At 44.8% G+C, this 17,788-nt stretch overlaps 1 protein-coding gene across 2 annotated transcripts in view; it reads left to right on the top strand.

Annotated features, from left to right (window-relative positions):
- BOC (BOC cell adhesion associated, oncogene regulated) overlaps positions 1-17,788 on the top strand; it is a 152,610-nt gene that overhangs the window by 120,649 nt on the left and 14,173 nt on the right. Inside the window, exons 6-13 of one of the 2 annotated variants that reach the window (XM_029578116.1) lie at positions 371-514; positions 1,504-1,797; positions 3,340-3,612; positions 5,011-5,300; positions 9,677-9,836; positions 10,553-10,663; positions 12,377-12,583; positions 17,403-17,584. In XM_029578116.1, coding sequence (XP_029433976.1) covers positions 371-514; positions 1,504-1,797; positions 3,340-3,612; positions 5,011-5,300; positions 9,677-9,836; positions 10,553-10,663; positions 12,377-12,583; positions 17,403-17,584 — 1,661 coding nt within the window. Of the gene's footprint in view, positions 1-370; positions 515-1,503; positions 1,798-3,339; positions 3,613-5,010; positions 5,301-9,673; positions 9,837-10,552; positions 10,664-12,376; positions 12,584-17,402; positions 17,585-17,788 lie in introns of both variants that reach the window. The other variant, XM_029578115.1, reaches the window with a different exon arrangement.

The raw sequence follows: 17,788 nt of genomic DNA, 5'->3' as shown, positions 1-17,788 counted from the left end.
TCTTCTTAGCTTGAGTTCCACAAGCATGAGAACCTACTACTTCCAGATTCAGATAGGTAGAATCTCTGGACTCCTAGAGCTTACAACATTCAGTAACTGGCGCAGTTATCCATTTATTTGTGCAATGCAAAGTTGCCAGCAGGTTCCATTATTGACTGGCACACTGAATCACACTTAAGTTTGCCCATTGCTTGCTGGGAAATGTAGTTCTCTTCTCTCTAGCTCTGTACTCGCTGTGGGATGAACCTAAGACTTGCTCAGACGGTCAGTAAAATAATGCAGCCAGTTAGCAGCCTTGGTGCCGGGATGTTCACTTTGTTCACAGGGAGCGTTTGCTTTTACAGTACATACTCTTTTCTCTTACTCGCAGGGAATTATCTCATCATGCCGTCTGGGAACCTTCAGATAGTCAATGCCACGCAGGAGGATGAGGGGACCTATACATGCGCGGCCTATAACCCTGTGACCCAGGAAGTGAAAACTTCAGTTTCCAGTGACAGGCTGCGCGTACGACGTAAGATTCCCTTTATCCTCACTGCCCCTGATGGATCTTGGGTCTCTGTCTTCCTGATATCTAATGTTCTCTGCCCCTACCAAAGCTGCAAAAGACCGGACCCGTGACTCAGCAGCAGCAAATGCCATGTAGGATACCAGGATTGGATTCCTGGACCCAGCATTTACAGGCGCTGGGAGAGAGGACATCCCAGCCATCACACAACAGTGGTACCTACTGCCCAGACTCAGGGTGCACACATATCAAATTCTGAAGGGAGTCTGGCAGAGGCCTCTGGCCAAGCACACTTGCTGTGATAACTGAACTGTAGAGAGAGGGATACGAAAACTGGGGTAAAAGCCCTAGAATAAAAAGAATTGTGGAAAACTGCAAAACATTTAAGTGAAAACAGAGCAGGGAAACTTTTCACTAATGCCAAGCATTACTGAAAGGCTAAAGGGAGGGGATTTGGAAAGCAGGGATTTTAAGTCGTAGATATGGCCACTTTAATATGAGGACCTCTTATATCCGTCTGTAATAAATCTTACATTGGACCCAGACTTCTTTATAGATAGTATATGTATTTGGCTGGGGATCCATTGGAAAGTACCCTTATGGGAAAAGCATCATAGGAGTATGGCCAGCTAATGGAGAGCACGTTGTGTGAATTCGCCATTTGATTACCATTTAGTTTGGGGGCTGGCAACTCCAGTCTTGAGAGTCACCAAAAGGTCCAGTTTTCAGGGTAATTATGATATACAAATAAACAAAGCTCACACACCGTATTTATGCAAATATATCTTATGAATATTCAGTATGGATATCTTGAAAATCCAGACCTCTTTGCAGCTCGAGGGGACTGGAGTTGCCTGTACTTATTTAGTTGATCCTAATGCTGCTACTATAGAAGCTTGCATGGATGGGTGAGGGCACCTGGACAGATTGGATCTAGAATGTGTACCGTTCTTATTCTATGGGCTGCTGTGTTCACACCTTCCACTCCCTGCCAGGCTCCACAGCGGAAGCAGCCCGGATCGTTTACCCCACTAAGGCCCAGACGATCATAGTCACCAAAGGTCAGAGCCTCATCCTCGAGTGCGTGGCCAGCGGGATGCCTCCTCCCCGCATCACCTGGGCCAAAGACGGGGCAGACATCAGCGGCCACAATAAAACACGACTTCTGCTCAGCAACCTCCTGATCGACACCACCACAGAGGAGGACTCCGGCACCTACAGCTGCATGGCCAGCAACGGGATGGAGGAAGCCGGAGCCGCCTTTATCTTCTACAACGTTCAGGTGTTTGGTGAGTGCTGAAGTTGAATCGCCTCCTCACCCTTGAGTCTCTGTTTCTTTCCAAGTTCTGCCTTGCCAAGCTCTGGGAGCCATATTGGTCCTGGAGAAAATTGGATTCTTTGTAGGTTGTAGCACCCTTTAAAGATCCAAAATGAAATGTTATTGTCGATATTTGGAGAAAGGATCTTTATATTCTTGATCGCTCTTGTTCTTCATCACCACTGTATGTATTGATGTTGTCCCAAAAACTAACAACATTTAAGAAATACTCCAGGGAAGGTAATGAATTGTAATCCATCACTCAAAAAAGGTGCTTTTGTAAAACCCAAGGCAGGATGGTAGGACTCCTAGGAACGGTTTTGTATTTTATGGCTTGTTTAGGTTGTTTTCTAGTTTATCAGATGACGATCGCTGCAATCTGCAACATACCTCTTGCAGCACAGTTATCTTGATGGTATGCAATCATCATCAAGCAGCAGTTTTCAAAATTGCCCATAGCCTTTACCCTCATTTTCAAAGCAAAAGTACGCACATTCTTTTGCTTTGAAATAAAGAACCTGTGCACATTTGCACCTGCAGATCTTTTTTTTCCCCCCCCAGGGTAAATAACGTGCATAGATTTGGAAATGCATTCTATGTGCGTTATCTTCCTCTCCCCGACCAAATCATGCCCTGAGGAACACCGCTTCTGATGGCGGCCATCCACCAGAACTCAATCACGGGTCCTAAATCCAGTCACCAGATGTAGCTCTTGGAGAAACGACCACAATTCCCCTCTGCCTCCACAGCATCACCAGCCCCGGCCGTCCCAGGGAGCAGAAGAACTGAACCAGGGAATCAAGCCCAGGTCCTCTGCAATGCCACGGCGCCACCAGGCCAGCCCAATATCACCTTTTCAGTCTTCATATTAGTAAAGCTGATAAATCTTGCAGTCTCTCAAGAAAGGAAAGATTCCATTGAACCATTAACCCCCCAACACATTATCGATAAAAGAGTTATATAAGGTATCAACCACTGATCCATTTAAGATAAAAAGGGGGGACCAAAAGCAGATAGATTTTTAGGTGCGTTTTTTGCTAGTGCTGATGGTAATTTTTGTCTGTCCATGCTAGACCTCGGAAACTACTGCACTGATTTGGCATGGAGGACTGAAACTAAACGTGATCTGGGAATTGTGCTTTGGGTTCCAATTACAATTGTCTGACAACGTTTAGTCTCCAGCCCCTGTGCTGACTTTCACCCGCTTGGAGGGAGGGAACTGCACCTTTGGGTCGTGCTGCTAGCATACATTTTCCAACTTGTTTAAAATAGTTTTGAAGGGGTTCGTTTTTCCACCACTTTCAGTTTCTCATGCTCTAGTCTAGCATTTGTCTCTTCCCAGAATGGTGCTCCCTTTTATATTTTTTAGCTGGTGTGGGCCTGGCTGCTTTGATCACTTGCTGTCCAAGTTTGATTTTCTTGGTTCTTTCACTGGACTTCCCTTCTCTGTTGTCTGTACCAATGGTGCATAAGTTTATTTTTCTTCTAAACCCTTTCTCTTCTTGCTTTATAGAACCCCCTGAGGTCACTATGGAACTGTCCCAGCCGGTCATCCTGTGGGGTCAGAGTGCAAAGTTCATGTGCCGGGTGCGGGGGAACCCCCAGCCCTCAGTGGCATGGCTGAGGAATTCCTTGCCTCTGGTCTCGGGTCTGCGGCATCGGCTGTCCAGGAAGACCCTGCGGGTGATGAGCGTGGGGCCCGAAGATGATGGAATCTACCAGTGCATGGCGGAGAATGAAGTTGGAAGTGCCCAAGCCATGGTGCTGCTGAGAACCTCCCGACCCGGTGAGGCCCCAGGAAAACTAAAACTACTCTAGTTGCTAAATGCTGACTGGGTTTCCAGAGGTTTATCTGTGCTTTCTTTATTCTTCCTCATTCTTGTTTGTTTTGGAAGGTGAATGAACCATGGTGTGGCCCTTCAGATGGAAATTCTGTGGGGCCTGGCTCCCAGAGACAAACAAATATGGGTTGTCCTCTGCCACCTCTTAACATCTTTGAAGATTTCTACCTACCTGAAGAGAAAATCTATTAGTTATTGCTAAGCAAGATAATAGTGTCCCTCCTCTCCCTCATTCCAGGTCATTCTGAGTCACACCAAAGTTTTTTGTTCTAAAGATTTTGGGTTTTTTGCCACTACCCAGCAGCTTCCCATTCTCTGTATCTCTGCACATTCACTGCGGTTGTGAGAATATGCATGCTCTCTCATAAACTAGATGGCTTTAATTTATTTTTTTTTAATTTTGAAAGAATGTTTATTGAAGCTCAATTAATAAAATACCAATGGAATATTTTAGCAAAGTAATTATTTATGTATTTAAAAGAGCTGGGCGGTTTACAGCAGTATGTCAAAATATGTCGCAAATGCCCACCCTCCACAATATCATGCTGGAATCAAAAATCACATTAAATTAAAAAAAAATTTAAAAATATATTTTTTTTCATTGTAATTCATTTTATTTATTTGTATTTCTGATTCAATCCACTTTGAATGCTCTGAGTGAAGAAAAGCAGTATAAACTTACAAACTATATAATTTATAATATGCTACTCCTTCAGATAATCTGAATGATGATCTGGAAAAATTACCCTCAAACAAACAAGATTTAATATAATTTGAGCTATAGAGTCACGTTAAATCAGGGGAACCCCACTATCCAGAATTAAAGCCATTAGTCTATTTAGCTTCCCTCACCGCCTCCTTCCTGTTCAACATGGCAGCAGTCCAGAAGCAGTCTGTCCTTTCTGGGGGTTTGATAGGCCTAGTGTACATGCTGCCCTGGGAAAGTCTCAGAGCATCATCAGATCCAGGAACCTAAGCAGGGTCAGATTTGGCTAATATTTGGATGAGAGGCCACCAAGCAAGACTAGGTGCTATGGGATGCAGAAGGCAATAGCAAGCCTCTGCAAAATGTTGCCATAAGTGTCATGTTCACTATGGTAAGGCCATGATTGCCTAAGTCTGTAGCAAATAAAGGTACTTGCCATCATCAATGTACACAGTCCTAGGTCACTGGAGGGACCATCATTTTCTAAATTACCAATATTTTGTTTTGTGAGGGAGAAGTGTTCTGGTCTGAGTCAGGCATGTGTTGTGCTACTAAAATTTAGCCGGTCAGTATCTATTTTTCTCATGAAGGTTCATCGGTGAAATTAAAAAGTGTTGTTCTTGCATCACCCTTTCAGAAACCACTCTGAAGCCATCATGGGACTACAAGTTGGAGGCAGCTCGGTCCCCTACAGTGCCCTCCAGGCCCAGCAATACCGGAAGAACAGTCAAGGGCAGGAGCACGCTAAACCCCAGGCCCACAGAAGCTCTGCAGTGTTCGACCAGCCAAGGCCAGGTGTCTATAGCAGAGGCACCTATCATCCTGAGCTCTCCAAGGACATCGAAGACTGATTTCTATGAGCTGGTTTGGCGACCCAGGCATGACGGTGGAGCCCCCATACTCTACTACATTGTAAAACATCGCAAGGTAATTTACTGGCAGTGCTTTCTATTTTAGCGCATTCCCTAACCATTCCTCGGTGTGAAGAAGCAAAAAGTGTTTGGGGTTTTTTTTTTTATTTGCCTGTGGTACTGACCTCTCGCCCAACACCAAAAGCTTTTAACACCTGTGAACTGGAAGAACTCATGCACATGAATAAGACTCCCATTTCCACCAGTAGCATGGCTGGTGCCTGTGAAAGCATCCCCATTTCCACCAGTAGCATGGCTGGTGCCTGTGAAAGCATCCCCAGTTCCACCAGTAGCATGGCTGGTGCCTGCGAAAGCATCCCCAGTTCCACCAGTAGCATGGCTGGTGCCTGTGAAAGCATCCCCATTTCCACCAGTAGCATGGCTGGTGCCTGCGAAAGCATCCCCAGTTCCACCAGTAGCATGGCTGGTGCCTGCGAAAGCATCCCCATTTCCACCAGTAGCATGGCTGGTGCCTGTGAAAGCATCCCCATTTCCAGTTTTATCTCCATGCAGTGCCACCCGCTGTTTCCATCTCTCCTGAGAAGAGTTTTGCCTGACAAGGGGAAGGGGTTTTCTGCTATAGGCGGACTGTCGGCCTAACCCAGAATTACCCATTGCCCTGCATTCCTAGTTGGGGACATCATAAGATTGGATGCTGGGCTCGACATGACATGGACCCAACATGGCATGTCTTTGATAGTGGCCAGTCCGGGTCACTAGGAAGTAGGCAGCAGATGCCAAAGAGTAGATCCAGACCTTATTGCTGACAACCAAGGATAAGCAGCGGCTTTACCAAATCTAGCTGGCTAATAGTTTTTAATGGACTTTTCCTCTAGAAACTTGTCCAAACCTCTTCTAAGCTAAGCTGTGCTGTATGCCTTCACCACATCCTCCAGATACAAATTCCACACCTTGATTTTATTTATTTAGATTTTTTTTATTGTGTGTGTGTGTTCAGTGAAAAAATACTTTCTCTAATTTGGTTTAAATCTCCATGAAACTATCTGAAAGGGTAAATAACTATTCTTTATTTACCTCTTCCACCCCGCTCATGATTTTATATTCTATTATATTCCTTCTGTTAGAGAGGCATTATGATATTTCTCAGTTACTTTCCAAATAATTCCTAACATTCAGATTTATTTTTTTTTAACTGCACACTGAGTTGAGGATTTCAAAATATTGTCTCCAGTTACTTCAAGATCCTTTTCCTGGGTGATGACTCTTAATTCAAAACTCAGCATTGTATACCTGTAGTTGGGATTATTTTTCTCTATGTGCATCACTTCGCACTTGTCCCCATTAAATTTCATCTGCCACTTAAATGCCCAGTTCCCCAGTCTGGCAAGGTCCTTCTGCAGTTCCTCACAGTCCACATGTGTTTTAACCAGTTTGAATAATTTTGTCATCTGCAAATGTAACCATCTCATTCAGAGATCCCTTGTTCAGGTAACTTATGTGAATGTTAAACAGCACCAGTCCGAAAACAGATCCATGAGTCACTCCACCATTCAACTTTCTCCTCTGGGAAAACTGACCATTTACTTCAACTTCCCGTTTCCTGTCTTCTAACCAGTTTCCAGCCCACAGTAGGATATAATCTCCTATCCTAAGACTTTATATTTTCCTGAAGACCCTCTTATTAGGGACTGTCAGATGCCTGTATTGACCAGCTTGCCCTTTCTTCCATATTTACTGTCACCTTCAAAAATCCTAATAGACTGGTAAATCTATAGCACTGTTTATATGCTGCTGTGTTCGTGAAGAGTAGTTTGTTATAAGTCATATTGTGTAGGATTGGTTTTGTGTGATTTTTAAACTAGCTCCATGCCGCAAGCAAAATTTTAATCCTCACAACTGCTCCTTTTAGTTTTAGTAATTTCATTTTATTGTAGTCTCTTTTTTTTTTTTTTCTTCGAGTTCCTTTACTTAATACCCTCCTTCCAGTGAATGTCAAATTTGATTGCATTAGAGAAACGTGACGGCAGAAAAAGACCATACGGCCTACGTAGTCTGACCCAACCATCACTCCCTCAGAAATCCCCTCTGTTTATCCCAGGCTTTCCTGAATTCAGATATTGCTCTAGTTTCCATCACTTCCACCACCCTTCTCTGTAAAGAAATATTTCCTTAGAGTACTCCTGAGTCTACCCCTTTTCGCCTTCATCCCATGACCCCTCGTTCTAGAGACTTCTTTCTGTTGAAAGATGCCTGTCTCCTGTGCTTGGAAATGTTGGAGGTATTTAAATGTTTCTATCATATCTTGCCTTTCCTCTAGGGTACACATGTTCGGATCTTTAAGTCTCTCCCCATTTGTTTTAGAATGAAGGCCACTGATCATTTCAGTAGCCACCAACTGGTTTATGTGCTTTTCAAGATGGTGGTCTCTAGCATTGTACAAATGAGGTGTCAGCAAGGACATTTACAGGGGCAATATCGCCTCTCTTTTTCTGCTGACCTTTACTTTACTTTCCATGTGCAACAAGCATCTTTCTGGCTTCTGCCTTCACCTTATCCACCTATTTAGCTACCTTAAGATCATCAGATACAATCACCCCCCAGATCCCATTGTTCTTTCATTCTTAAAACAATTTTGCCCCTACACTGTACTTCTCCCTTGGGTTTTTGGTCCCTAAGTGCATGGCTCTGCATTTTTTAGCAATAATTCTCAGCTACCAGACCCTTTCTTGAGCTTTCATTACATCCCTAGAGCTGCTAGACCACTCCTCGAGTGTCGCTGGATTCCGCCTCATGTTTTCCACACCTTCCTGGTCAAGGTTTACCTCCCTTTCAATCTTATTTGAGTTTGTTTAGGGTGATCCTGCTCCAAGCCCTTCCGCAATGAACACTGAACAGAAATATTTGTTAAGCAATTTTGCTTTTTCTTCGTCAGCCTCTACATATTCCTCTCCTTCTCCTTTGAGTCTCACAATGCCGCGTTTGCCCTTCCTTCGATCACTAACACATCTAAAGTAGTCTCGTCTCTCCCTTTTACCATATCTGTTTTTTCTTCCATTTGAATCTTTACATGCCTGACTGCTTTCCCAGCTTCTCTTTGCATTTCCAGATACTGTCGCCTGTCTTCCTCTTTCTGCTATCTTTGTGGTTTATGAACACAAACCTTTTCTCCCTTACCTTTTCAGCTACTTTTTTAGAAAAACCACAGTGGCCTCTTTTTTTATTTTTTTCCTCTTTCCTTTGTTTACTTTCCTAACAAAAATGTTTATTGCCTTTATAATATCCCCTTTTAGTTTTGCCCACTGCTCTTCTATTTCCCCCTGGACTTTCCCATTATGATCACTATTTCCAAGTGGCTCCACCACCACCACCTCTAGTCCTTGTAGTAGGTCCTGCATTTCAAGGACACCTAGATCTAAAATATTTCCACTACTTCGTTAAAATCAGAGACAAAAAAAAAAAAGATAGAATCCTATAAAACCCATATCAATAACTATGTAGGAAATATGGAATTTTAAAAAGTCATGGCTTTAATCGCCAAAAGGTCATTATTCAGAAGCATTTAGATTGATAAGTTACAAGATACCTAGCTAAATGCTGACTTTTGAATATTCTGGGCCCTTATCCAGCTAAATTACAGATGGATCACTCCTTATCCATCTAAAGTTTAGCCAGATCTCTCTGCCTTGGAATGCTCCTTCGTTAAGTTAGCCGGATAAGTTATCTAACTAACTTTGGTCACACTAAAGAGTAGTCCTAAAGTCTTTACGATAGCTGGCTGTATCCAGAACCGAGGCTGCACCACTAAATATGCCTTCAAAGTTAGTCGGATAAGTTCATCCAGCTCAGGCCCTGATTCACAAAGGCTTTTCTTCCATTCTACGTCCATGGAGGAAAAAAGCTTAGCAAATCTGCTGCTAACTTTGCAATCTGGACCGTGACTGAATATTATCCCCCAAAGCCTAAACCAAGGAGGCTGAAAAATCAGTAGGAGAAAACTTCTTCTGGGTGGGTCTCTTCATCTTAAGCTGCTTGAAATGTAAAGAATATACACGATGCCTTAATGTACAATGCGACACTTGCCTGGGACGGGGGGGGGGGGGGGGGGGGGGGGGGGGGGGGGGAGGGGGAAGTAGCTCCAGTACTTCATGCCTCATAAATAGGAATTTCTTCCTGTCATCCTAATAGCAAGCTCTATCGGGAAACATCACCAGGCTAAAGTAGTGGCCAAAACGGTATTTCAGTCTGACGCAGGCTGCATTCTAAAAGCTTATCTTCGACAGATAAATGGAACATTTCTACGTTGCCTCTTTCTGTAGGAGCATCCTCCCTTCCGTATCTTGAGCAGTCTGGCTGTGATATGGTTTATCACTAGGGGGGGTGCTGGATTGTGCTAGGTGGGCCACTGATCGGTGTTCTTTGCTCTCGCAGCAGGTGGCCAACTCCTCAGACGACTGGATGGTCTCGCGTATCACCAGCAGCCAGCATCGCCTGACGCTAACCAAACTGGATCCTGGGAGTCTGTACGAGGTGGAGATGGCGGCGTACAACTGTGCTGGGGAAGGACAGACGGCCATGGTGACGTTTAGGACCGGTAAAAGTCAAAACAGCTTCCTCTATGTTGTGGCAGAACATAGGGGCTTTTCCTGAATGAGGGAAGCCAAATAAATTTGGGCAGGAGGATGGTTAGCTTTGGATGGGAAGGGTTATGGAATACAAACGCCTCAGGAAAAAGATCTGTGTCGAGGCTGAATCAGTTTATTCATGTGCAGACTGAATGATCTTACGCTGTTCTGCATGTTGCCAGCAGGAGGAGTTTCCCAATCTCGGAACGATTGCAGCGTGGCACGTTTAAATTAAACTTTAAACCAAGCTATGTGGTTACTGCTCTTCAGAGGCCAGTGTGCATTATTGAATCTTTGGTCATACACAGGTGTTTTCTGCCATCAAGCATGCATGTGCTTTTGGGGACATAGCAAAAGAGTATGCTTTCTGCATGTTAGTCAGTCAGTCACACAGCTGTATTGTCCATTTGGGGTAACTTGGATGTGGCAAACGCTCTCGTGAATTCTTTCTGGTGCCCACACGTACATATTCGGGAAAAGAGGCGTGCTTAATGAGCACCTTGCCTCCTCTTGTTTGAAGAAAGCTGGTTCCTTGGGAAACTCAGTGAGAGAACAAGGACTCGGCCTGTATTGTATGGCTTTTACAAACTTGCTTGAGGAGAGGTGTTAGAAATTTGTTTTGATTTGGACCGTCTGCTTTTTTTTTTCCCCTGGCTTTATTGTCGTCTTTTCTCCCTTTTGGCAGGCCGGAGGCCCAAACCAGAAATCATTGCCAGCAAGGAAGTACAGATCCAGAGGGATGATCCGGGCACCAGCACGCAGAACAGCAACCAGTCTGACAACAACCGCCTTTCCCGTGAGTGCCGACAGCTCCCGTTTCTGCGAATGGCTTTCGTAGTTTTGTTTGGACTAAATCCACTGTTTCAGAAAAGGTTTACCTATGAAATGTGAAAGCGCCAGATAGGTCTTGCCAAAGCAATTACAGACTGTGCTGATTCCCTAAGGAGACTCAAGCAAGCACTGTCCCTGTAATTAAGAAGCCACACTTGCTGTTTTTCTTATTTTTCTAAGCCCTAAAGCTTCCTTCTGCTCTTTTGGGCGTCCGGCTCAGTCTGAACTGAGCTCCATTGGGGCTGCAATGCAATGAGCCTCTCCTTGCGACTGTCCCGTTCCTTTCGGTGATAGTCCCTGGCCAGTTCCCTTCGGAGCAGAGTGCGCTTACGTCATGAGACTGGCCACTAAATGTTGTGCAGGAGCTGGGGACTCCTTCTCCCTGCTTTGATCTGTGAGCACAACTTCTGCAGCATCCCCCGGCCTAGCTGGGCTGAAGGAGTAGAAGTTGGGCCCAAGAATCGAACACTGATCTCCCACACGGTAACGTGAAGAGCTGCCACTCAGCCGCTGGGCTAGCCCTTGCCCATAGGGTTGGTTTTTTTTTTTGTTTTGTTTTGTTTTTATTTTTTGAGCCTGGGAAGCCAAAATAAGTCTGTCTGATTTTCATCTGGAGCCTGGAGGGAGCAGGCAGAAAAAGGAACTTGCCCTAGGTCACACAGCACCGAGCCTTCAACTCCTGTCCCAGGACATTTCCTGAATCAGAGGGGATGCTCTAACCACTCCTCCTCCCAGCTAACAGCCAGCCTGCATGCACTGAACTCAAGAAATCTGTCCAATACCAAATTAAAAAAAAAAGAAGGAATATATCAAGTGTAATCGAAGGGACTCCTATGCTTAGAAACAGACCGCACCAGTTCATAGCTCCTCAGCACGTATGTTAGTACCTCTTTCTCCTTAGGGGGTGTCCCTGTGTACATGCTCTGCGCATGGAACCAGTCCCAGAGTTTCTGTAACTGTTTTTATTGATGTTGGATTTCCTCTGAATTTGGAAGCATGAGTGAAATGGTAGCAAGTGGTCATTTTCCAGGTTAAATAATCAAACCAGTTCAGCCACTGCGGCAAGGTGTCTAAAATCCATGATATACTTATTAGAGCAGGAATAGACTCCAAACTGGTCTCTCTACCTCCCAGGGAGGCCTCTCCAAAGCCTTGCACTATTGCAGCGCATCCCTCTATCACCAGAGGGCTGCTGCCTGGGATTGTGCTTTCCTATCCAGTGACATCCAGTGCTTTTTCCCCCGATAGGCTTTGAAAAGTGTTAGTTTCATCTGCAGATGGCCGCCTTGTGCTGAGCCAAATGCAGCAGGCCTGGACGTTGAACCTGGAATCTGAACGACCGCTGTAAAAACCGAAGGCGCATTGAGAGCTCTGTCTGAGCGTCTGATCATTGGGATTGGAGGGGTGACGCAAGGCAGGACCAAGGTGCATTGGTGGAGCCCTGCGTGTCTATCTCAGTTACTAAATTTGGAGGGGAGGCTACAGGGCAGGCCGGAGATGCATTGGCAAAGCTGTGTGGGTCTCAGTACTGGATTTGCTGAAGGCCACAGGGTAAAGGTAACATTGGTATGGGAACAGCAGGACTCGCAGTCACATGGTGCGTAGAGGTGAACATGAAATCTGGAGTTCTAAAATGTAACTTACTACCGTGATATTTTTCCCCCATACTTGACTCCAGCACCAGAAGCTCCAGACCGTCCTACTATCTCCACAGCGTCGGAGACCTCTGTCTACGTGACGTGGATTCCTCGCGGCAACGGCGGCTTCCCCATTCAGTCTTTTTGTGTTGAATACAAGAAGCTGAAGAAAGCAGGGGACTGGATCCTGGCAACGAGCGATATCCCCCCCTCCCGGCTCTCCGTAGAGATTGACAAGCTAGAGAAAGGTAGGAAAGTCACTGTGTCTCCAGAGACGCAATCTCTCTTCCCATTTCCTCTTCCCCTCCCTCTTGGTCTCTTTTTTTTTTGTGGCCTGGCAGTTTTCTCCTCTTCAGTTCAAACTGGAGCAGCCACTGCTGGGGCTACAACAATTATCGGGCAGATTCTGTAAGAAACGCGGGAGAATGGGGGCTCCGTGTTGAGCGCCCGCTCTCCCGACGTCTGCCCAGCCACCTCTCCTGGGCGCGCGATCCCATAATTAAATGAGGGGTTGTGCTAAACGGAGGCGCTAGGGACAATTACACGCCCCTAGCGCCTGCTTGGCCCTGGAGAGGTGGCTCTGCCGGCGGGATCAGGAAAGCGATGCTCAGTTTTTAGGAGCGTCTGTTTTCGAAGCCGCTGACAGTGACTGGTTAGGAAAATGGACGCCGGTAAAATTGAGCATCTGTTCTCCGGACCGGACAGCACTTTTTTTTTACATTTTTGGGTCCTCCGACTTAATATCACTAGGATATTAAGTTGGACGGTGTACAGAAAAGCAGTATTTTCTGCTTTTCTGTACACTTTTCCGGGCTGCTCATAAATTAAAGCCTGCCCTTGGGCAACCGTTAATTTATGATCGTAAAATGTGAGGATTGGCAGCACATTTTACTTACAGAATGCCGGGTGACTAATAGCCTCATCAATATGCATCTGCACGTGATGAGCGCTATTAGCTTTCAGGGGGTTTGGCCGTGTGTTTTTGAGGCGCTAAACCCCTTCCAGTATAAGGGGTAATAGACGCCCCTCAAACACGCAGCCAAACCCATGTTAAACAGTGCGCCCGGCCGAGCACACTTTACAGAATGGGCCCGTATGATTCTTCATTCACAGCTACTCGGGGTTTTCTCAATTTTATTTTTTTTTAACTTGTCTCCTGGGATACCGATGGGAAAAGTAGGTGGCATTCAGTTTAAATTAGCAGCCATTGCTGACGATATATTAGTGCACATTCAAAACCCAGAAATTTCACTTCCCATGCTCTTGAGCGAGTTCACTCGCTAAGGTGATCTAGCAGGATTGAAGTTGAATTGAGACAAATCACAAGCTTTGCCAACCATAGATACAGTTTAAAAATAGATTTAGAAATGATTTTCCCTTGCTTTGGGCTCAAGATTCATTTAAATACCTGGGTATTCAATTGCATAGAGATCCTAGTAAGATGCAGGAAATTAATTATAAAACTACCTTAACGGCCACCACAAAACAACTGCAACATTAGATGGAATACCCTCTCTCTATAGCAGGACAGGTTGCAATTTAGCAAATGAGGATATTCCTGCAATGGTTATAGCCCATGCAAACGATACCCACTTATTGGAACAAGCAGGAAATAGCAGGGATAGAATGTCAAATGCGAAAAGTTTGTGCGGCGAAATTGAAAACCCCGTATAGCTCTCCAAACTTTAATGACAACTTGGGCTCTGGGGGACCTGGGTTTAGCTAAATATTCGGTGATATAATACAGCTTGCAACTTGGGGGATTGGCTCATGTATCCAAGCTATTACTCTCCCCTGGAGAGAGGAGGAGTTGGAGTCAGTCTTCTAGAATTGCAATATATATAGTACATAAATCGCAACATATGTTGCCAATCCACCTACAAAGCAGTATATTCATGTTACCAATTTTAAAAAGCTGGCGTTTGTTTTGCTCGCGATTTCGACTTCGGCCTGCTATTTCACAATTTTTATCCATATTAGAAAATAGAGACTTTATGCCTGGGATGTGTTCTAAATTTTCTTCAGAATGGCATGCAAAAGGACTCCAGCCCATTTTTCACACTCATTTCAATATCTAAGTAGTGAATATAATATGCCACAGACACAGTTTTATGCTTACTTGTACTATATTCACTTACTCCATCTTCCAGCCCCGCCTGTGGCATTACTTATCTGAGAAGTTTGACCTGGAGGACCCTAGTCATCATCCTATTTCTTATTGGTATAGATTTTTACGGCACTTACTATCTCACGATTTGATAATCTTGTCCAGGGTTGGGCGTCTCAGTGACTGTTGACTACTATGCAAGATGTTTTTTGGAGATTACAAGGCCTCACTATTAATGTAAATCTGAGGGGGAAACTCCGTTTAAATGTCTGCATCGCTTCTACATGCCTCCACAACGTGCTTGCCAAATTGGGTTGACAGACACTGACAAATGGAAAAAACGTGGGGAAAATGTATGCGTGTTGGGTCATCAGTTTTGGACTTGTATTTATATTTATTATTTATTTATTTATTGTTTTTGTTATACCGAGTTTCATGACTAATATCACATCAACCCGGTTTACAGCTAACAATGTGTGTAGGGTAAAGTGTAACATAATAAACAAATTTCCCAATTGCAACTTTAAATACAGTAAAACAATAATAAGGATGTGAGAAAGTTACAATAAAACAGGGAAAATTAACTAGGATCAGAAAAGGGGGGGAGAGAGTGAATAAAGAGATATTTACAAATCAGACAGTTTCATCAAGTAACATAATTGTATAGCAAAGTGAGTACATATCAGCCAGTTGCATCAAGTAACATAGTTGTGAGTAAATGAGACAACGTGAGTAAATATGACTGTGGATAGATATGACGCAGTAAATAAATATAGCCAAGTGAATAAATATGACACCCAAGTGAATAGATATGACACAGTTGTGAGTGATGATAATATTGTGCTGAGTATAAGTTTGTGGTTGGTGGATTCTTATTTTGATCCAATTTTTGAATACATTTGTGCTGAAGGGTGGAGGTTTTAATCAGGGCCTGGGAATGCTTTTTTGAAAAGCCAAGTTTTTAGTCTTTTCCTAATGGCAATCCATTGTTTCTGGGGTAAAGTACAGCAATATTTCGTTCAAGTCACGGGGATACAGCTCCCTCTCACTGTTAAGGTATTTTTGTGGGATGATTTTAGGTTTGATACCAAACATACAGGTCGATACAGTAAAGTGTGCTCCGTCGGAGCGCACTGTCAGCCTGCTCTGGACGCGTGTTTTCCCTTACCCCTTATTCAGTAAGGGGAGGAAAACACGCGGCCCACCCGCGGCACCTAATAGCGCCCTCAACATACAAATGCATGTTGATGGCCCTATTAGGTATGCGCGCGGGATCCAGTAAGTAAAATGTGCAGCCAAGCCGCACATTTTACTCTAAGAAATTAGGTCGGCGCTAATTTCTTCCGGCGCCAGGAAAGTGCACAGAAAAGCAGTAAAAACTGCTTTTCTGTGCACCCTCCAACTTAATATCATAGCGATATTAAGTCGGAGGTCCCCAAAAGTAAAAAAAAAAAAAAAAAAAAATTTTGAATTCGGCCCGCGGCTGTCGGGCCGAAAACCGGACGCTCAATTTTGCCGGCGTCCGGTTTCCGAGCCCGTGGCTGTCAGCGGGCTTGAGAACCGACGCTGGCAAAATTGAGCGTCGGCTGTCAAACCCGCTGACAGCCGCCGCTCCTGACAAAAAGGAGGCGCTAGGGACGCGCTAGTGTCCCTAGAGCCTCCTTTTCCCCGTTTTTCCCGCGTCACCTCATTTAAATACTGAATCGCCCGCACCGGCAAAGGGCTGGTGCGCGCGCCGGGAGAGCAGGCGTTCGTCCGCTCTCCCGCGGTCTTACAGTATCGACCTGATACTAAGCTGTGGTGTAGGAAGATCTTATTATTGGCAAAAAAAAAAATGTATATTACAACGCTGGTTGGATACACAGCCTCTAGCTTTGACACAATTATGAAATTTGGTGCACCAGGATTGTATTATGGAAAAATATGCAGAGGTGAGCTAGATTGGTCACAAAGATGGTGCATATTCTTGAAGAGATGGGATAAATATTTACAAATCTTGCCTCCTAATGTTTGAAGCTTGATTCTGAATGTTGTGTCTATGTGGCCTCTCTCTTTAGAACTGGAAATAGAGCGAAGAGTGTAAAGGTGCTCCCTATTTTATTGGATTTTAATAAGTTGGCTATCAGGGTGGACGGGGGAGAAGAGGGCGTCACAGTTGGGATGAATGTGTCAAAAGTTGTACTTTGAGACCCCGCTGGATATTCTGGCAGAGGGAAGTGCTAACTCTTCCAGATGTTAATCTGTTTAAATCTCTTCGTTATGTTGTGGTTCTTGAATTACAAATAAAAAAAAATATTGAAACCTATTACTCTTGTCTCCCTCCCCAGTTAGTCCAGTCATTGCAGCAAACATCCAGAGCCCAGGATCACAGACCAGAGTTGCTTTCTCAATCTGGTACAGGTGTGCTCAGAGCCTGGCTACTAGGTGTCACCATTGGTGTGATAATGGCAACTCCTCCTCCCTCCAAGAGGCTGTGATCACCATCTCTACAGCACTCCCAGCCCTGGAAGCTGGACTCTGAAAATAGATCCCACGTCTCCCGCATTGTAGCGCACAGCACTGCTGCTGAGCCATTAGGGACCAGCCTTCTCATATATACTTTTCTGATACATATATAGAGTGGCAAGTAGTATGAAATCCGTGACTCAAGGGTGGTATTGGATCTGGCACTGACCTCTGGCCCATCTTCCATGATGTAAAGGCACAGGGTGCTGGCCCATGGCGTGAGTAAGTTCTGCTATTGAACCAATGCAGGCTGTTTCAAGACTCCTTACCCGATTATCCACCCTTGGCCACATAAATCAGTCGTATGGTTCCCACGCCGGAACTTGCAGACCCCATGGAGCTCTGTTTCTGGGCTACATAAGTTCTGGAAGACCCGATGTAAGGCTGGATGCCAGGAAAACAGGACTGCAGCAGGCACACGATCCTTCATTTTGCTCATCTGCTTCTGTCCCCAGGTACTGCATACAAGTTCCGCGTCCGGGCACTGAACATCCTGGGGGAAAGCCAGCCCAGTGCTGCCTCCAAGCCCCATGTGGTATCTGGTTATAGTAACCGAGTGTACGAGAAGCCTGTCACCGGACCCCATATCACCTTCACCGAGGCCGTGAATGATACCACCATCATGCTGAAGTGGATGGTAGGGGAGAAGGTTTCTAAGAAGTATAGCAGCAAATAATACAAAGGCAATGAATTCACTGCTAAATCTATAGCCTGCTCCTTGTTATCTTTAAATTTTTGTCCTTTACCTCTAATTGATAAAAAGGCTGGTGCTCCAAAATAAATAAGCTACATTGCTTGTTTACTCTGGCATGCCATGCCTTTCCTTTGTGATAGCTTTGGC

The sequence above is a fragment of the Rhinatrema bivittatum genome, chromosome 15 (genome assembly GCF_901001135.1).
Source record: "Rhinatrema bivittatum chromosome 15, aRhiBiv1.1, whole genome shotgun sequence".
NCBI classification, from domain to species: Eukaryota; Metazoa; Chordata; class Amphibia; order Gymnophiona; family Rhinatrematidae; genus Rhinatrema; species Rhinatrema bivittatum.
The sequence above is the reverse complement of the archived record's forward strand: the minus strand, read 5'-3'. Positions and strand labels throughout refer to the sequence as shown.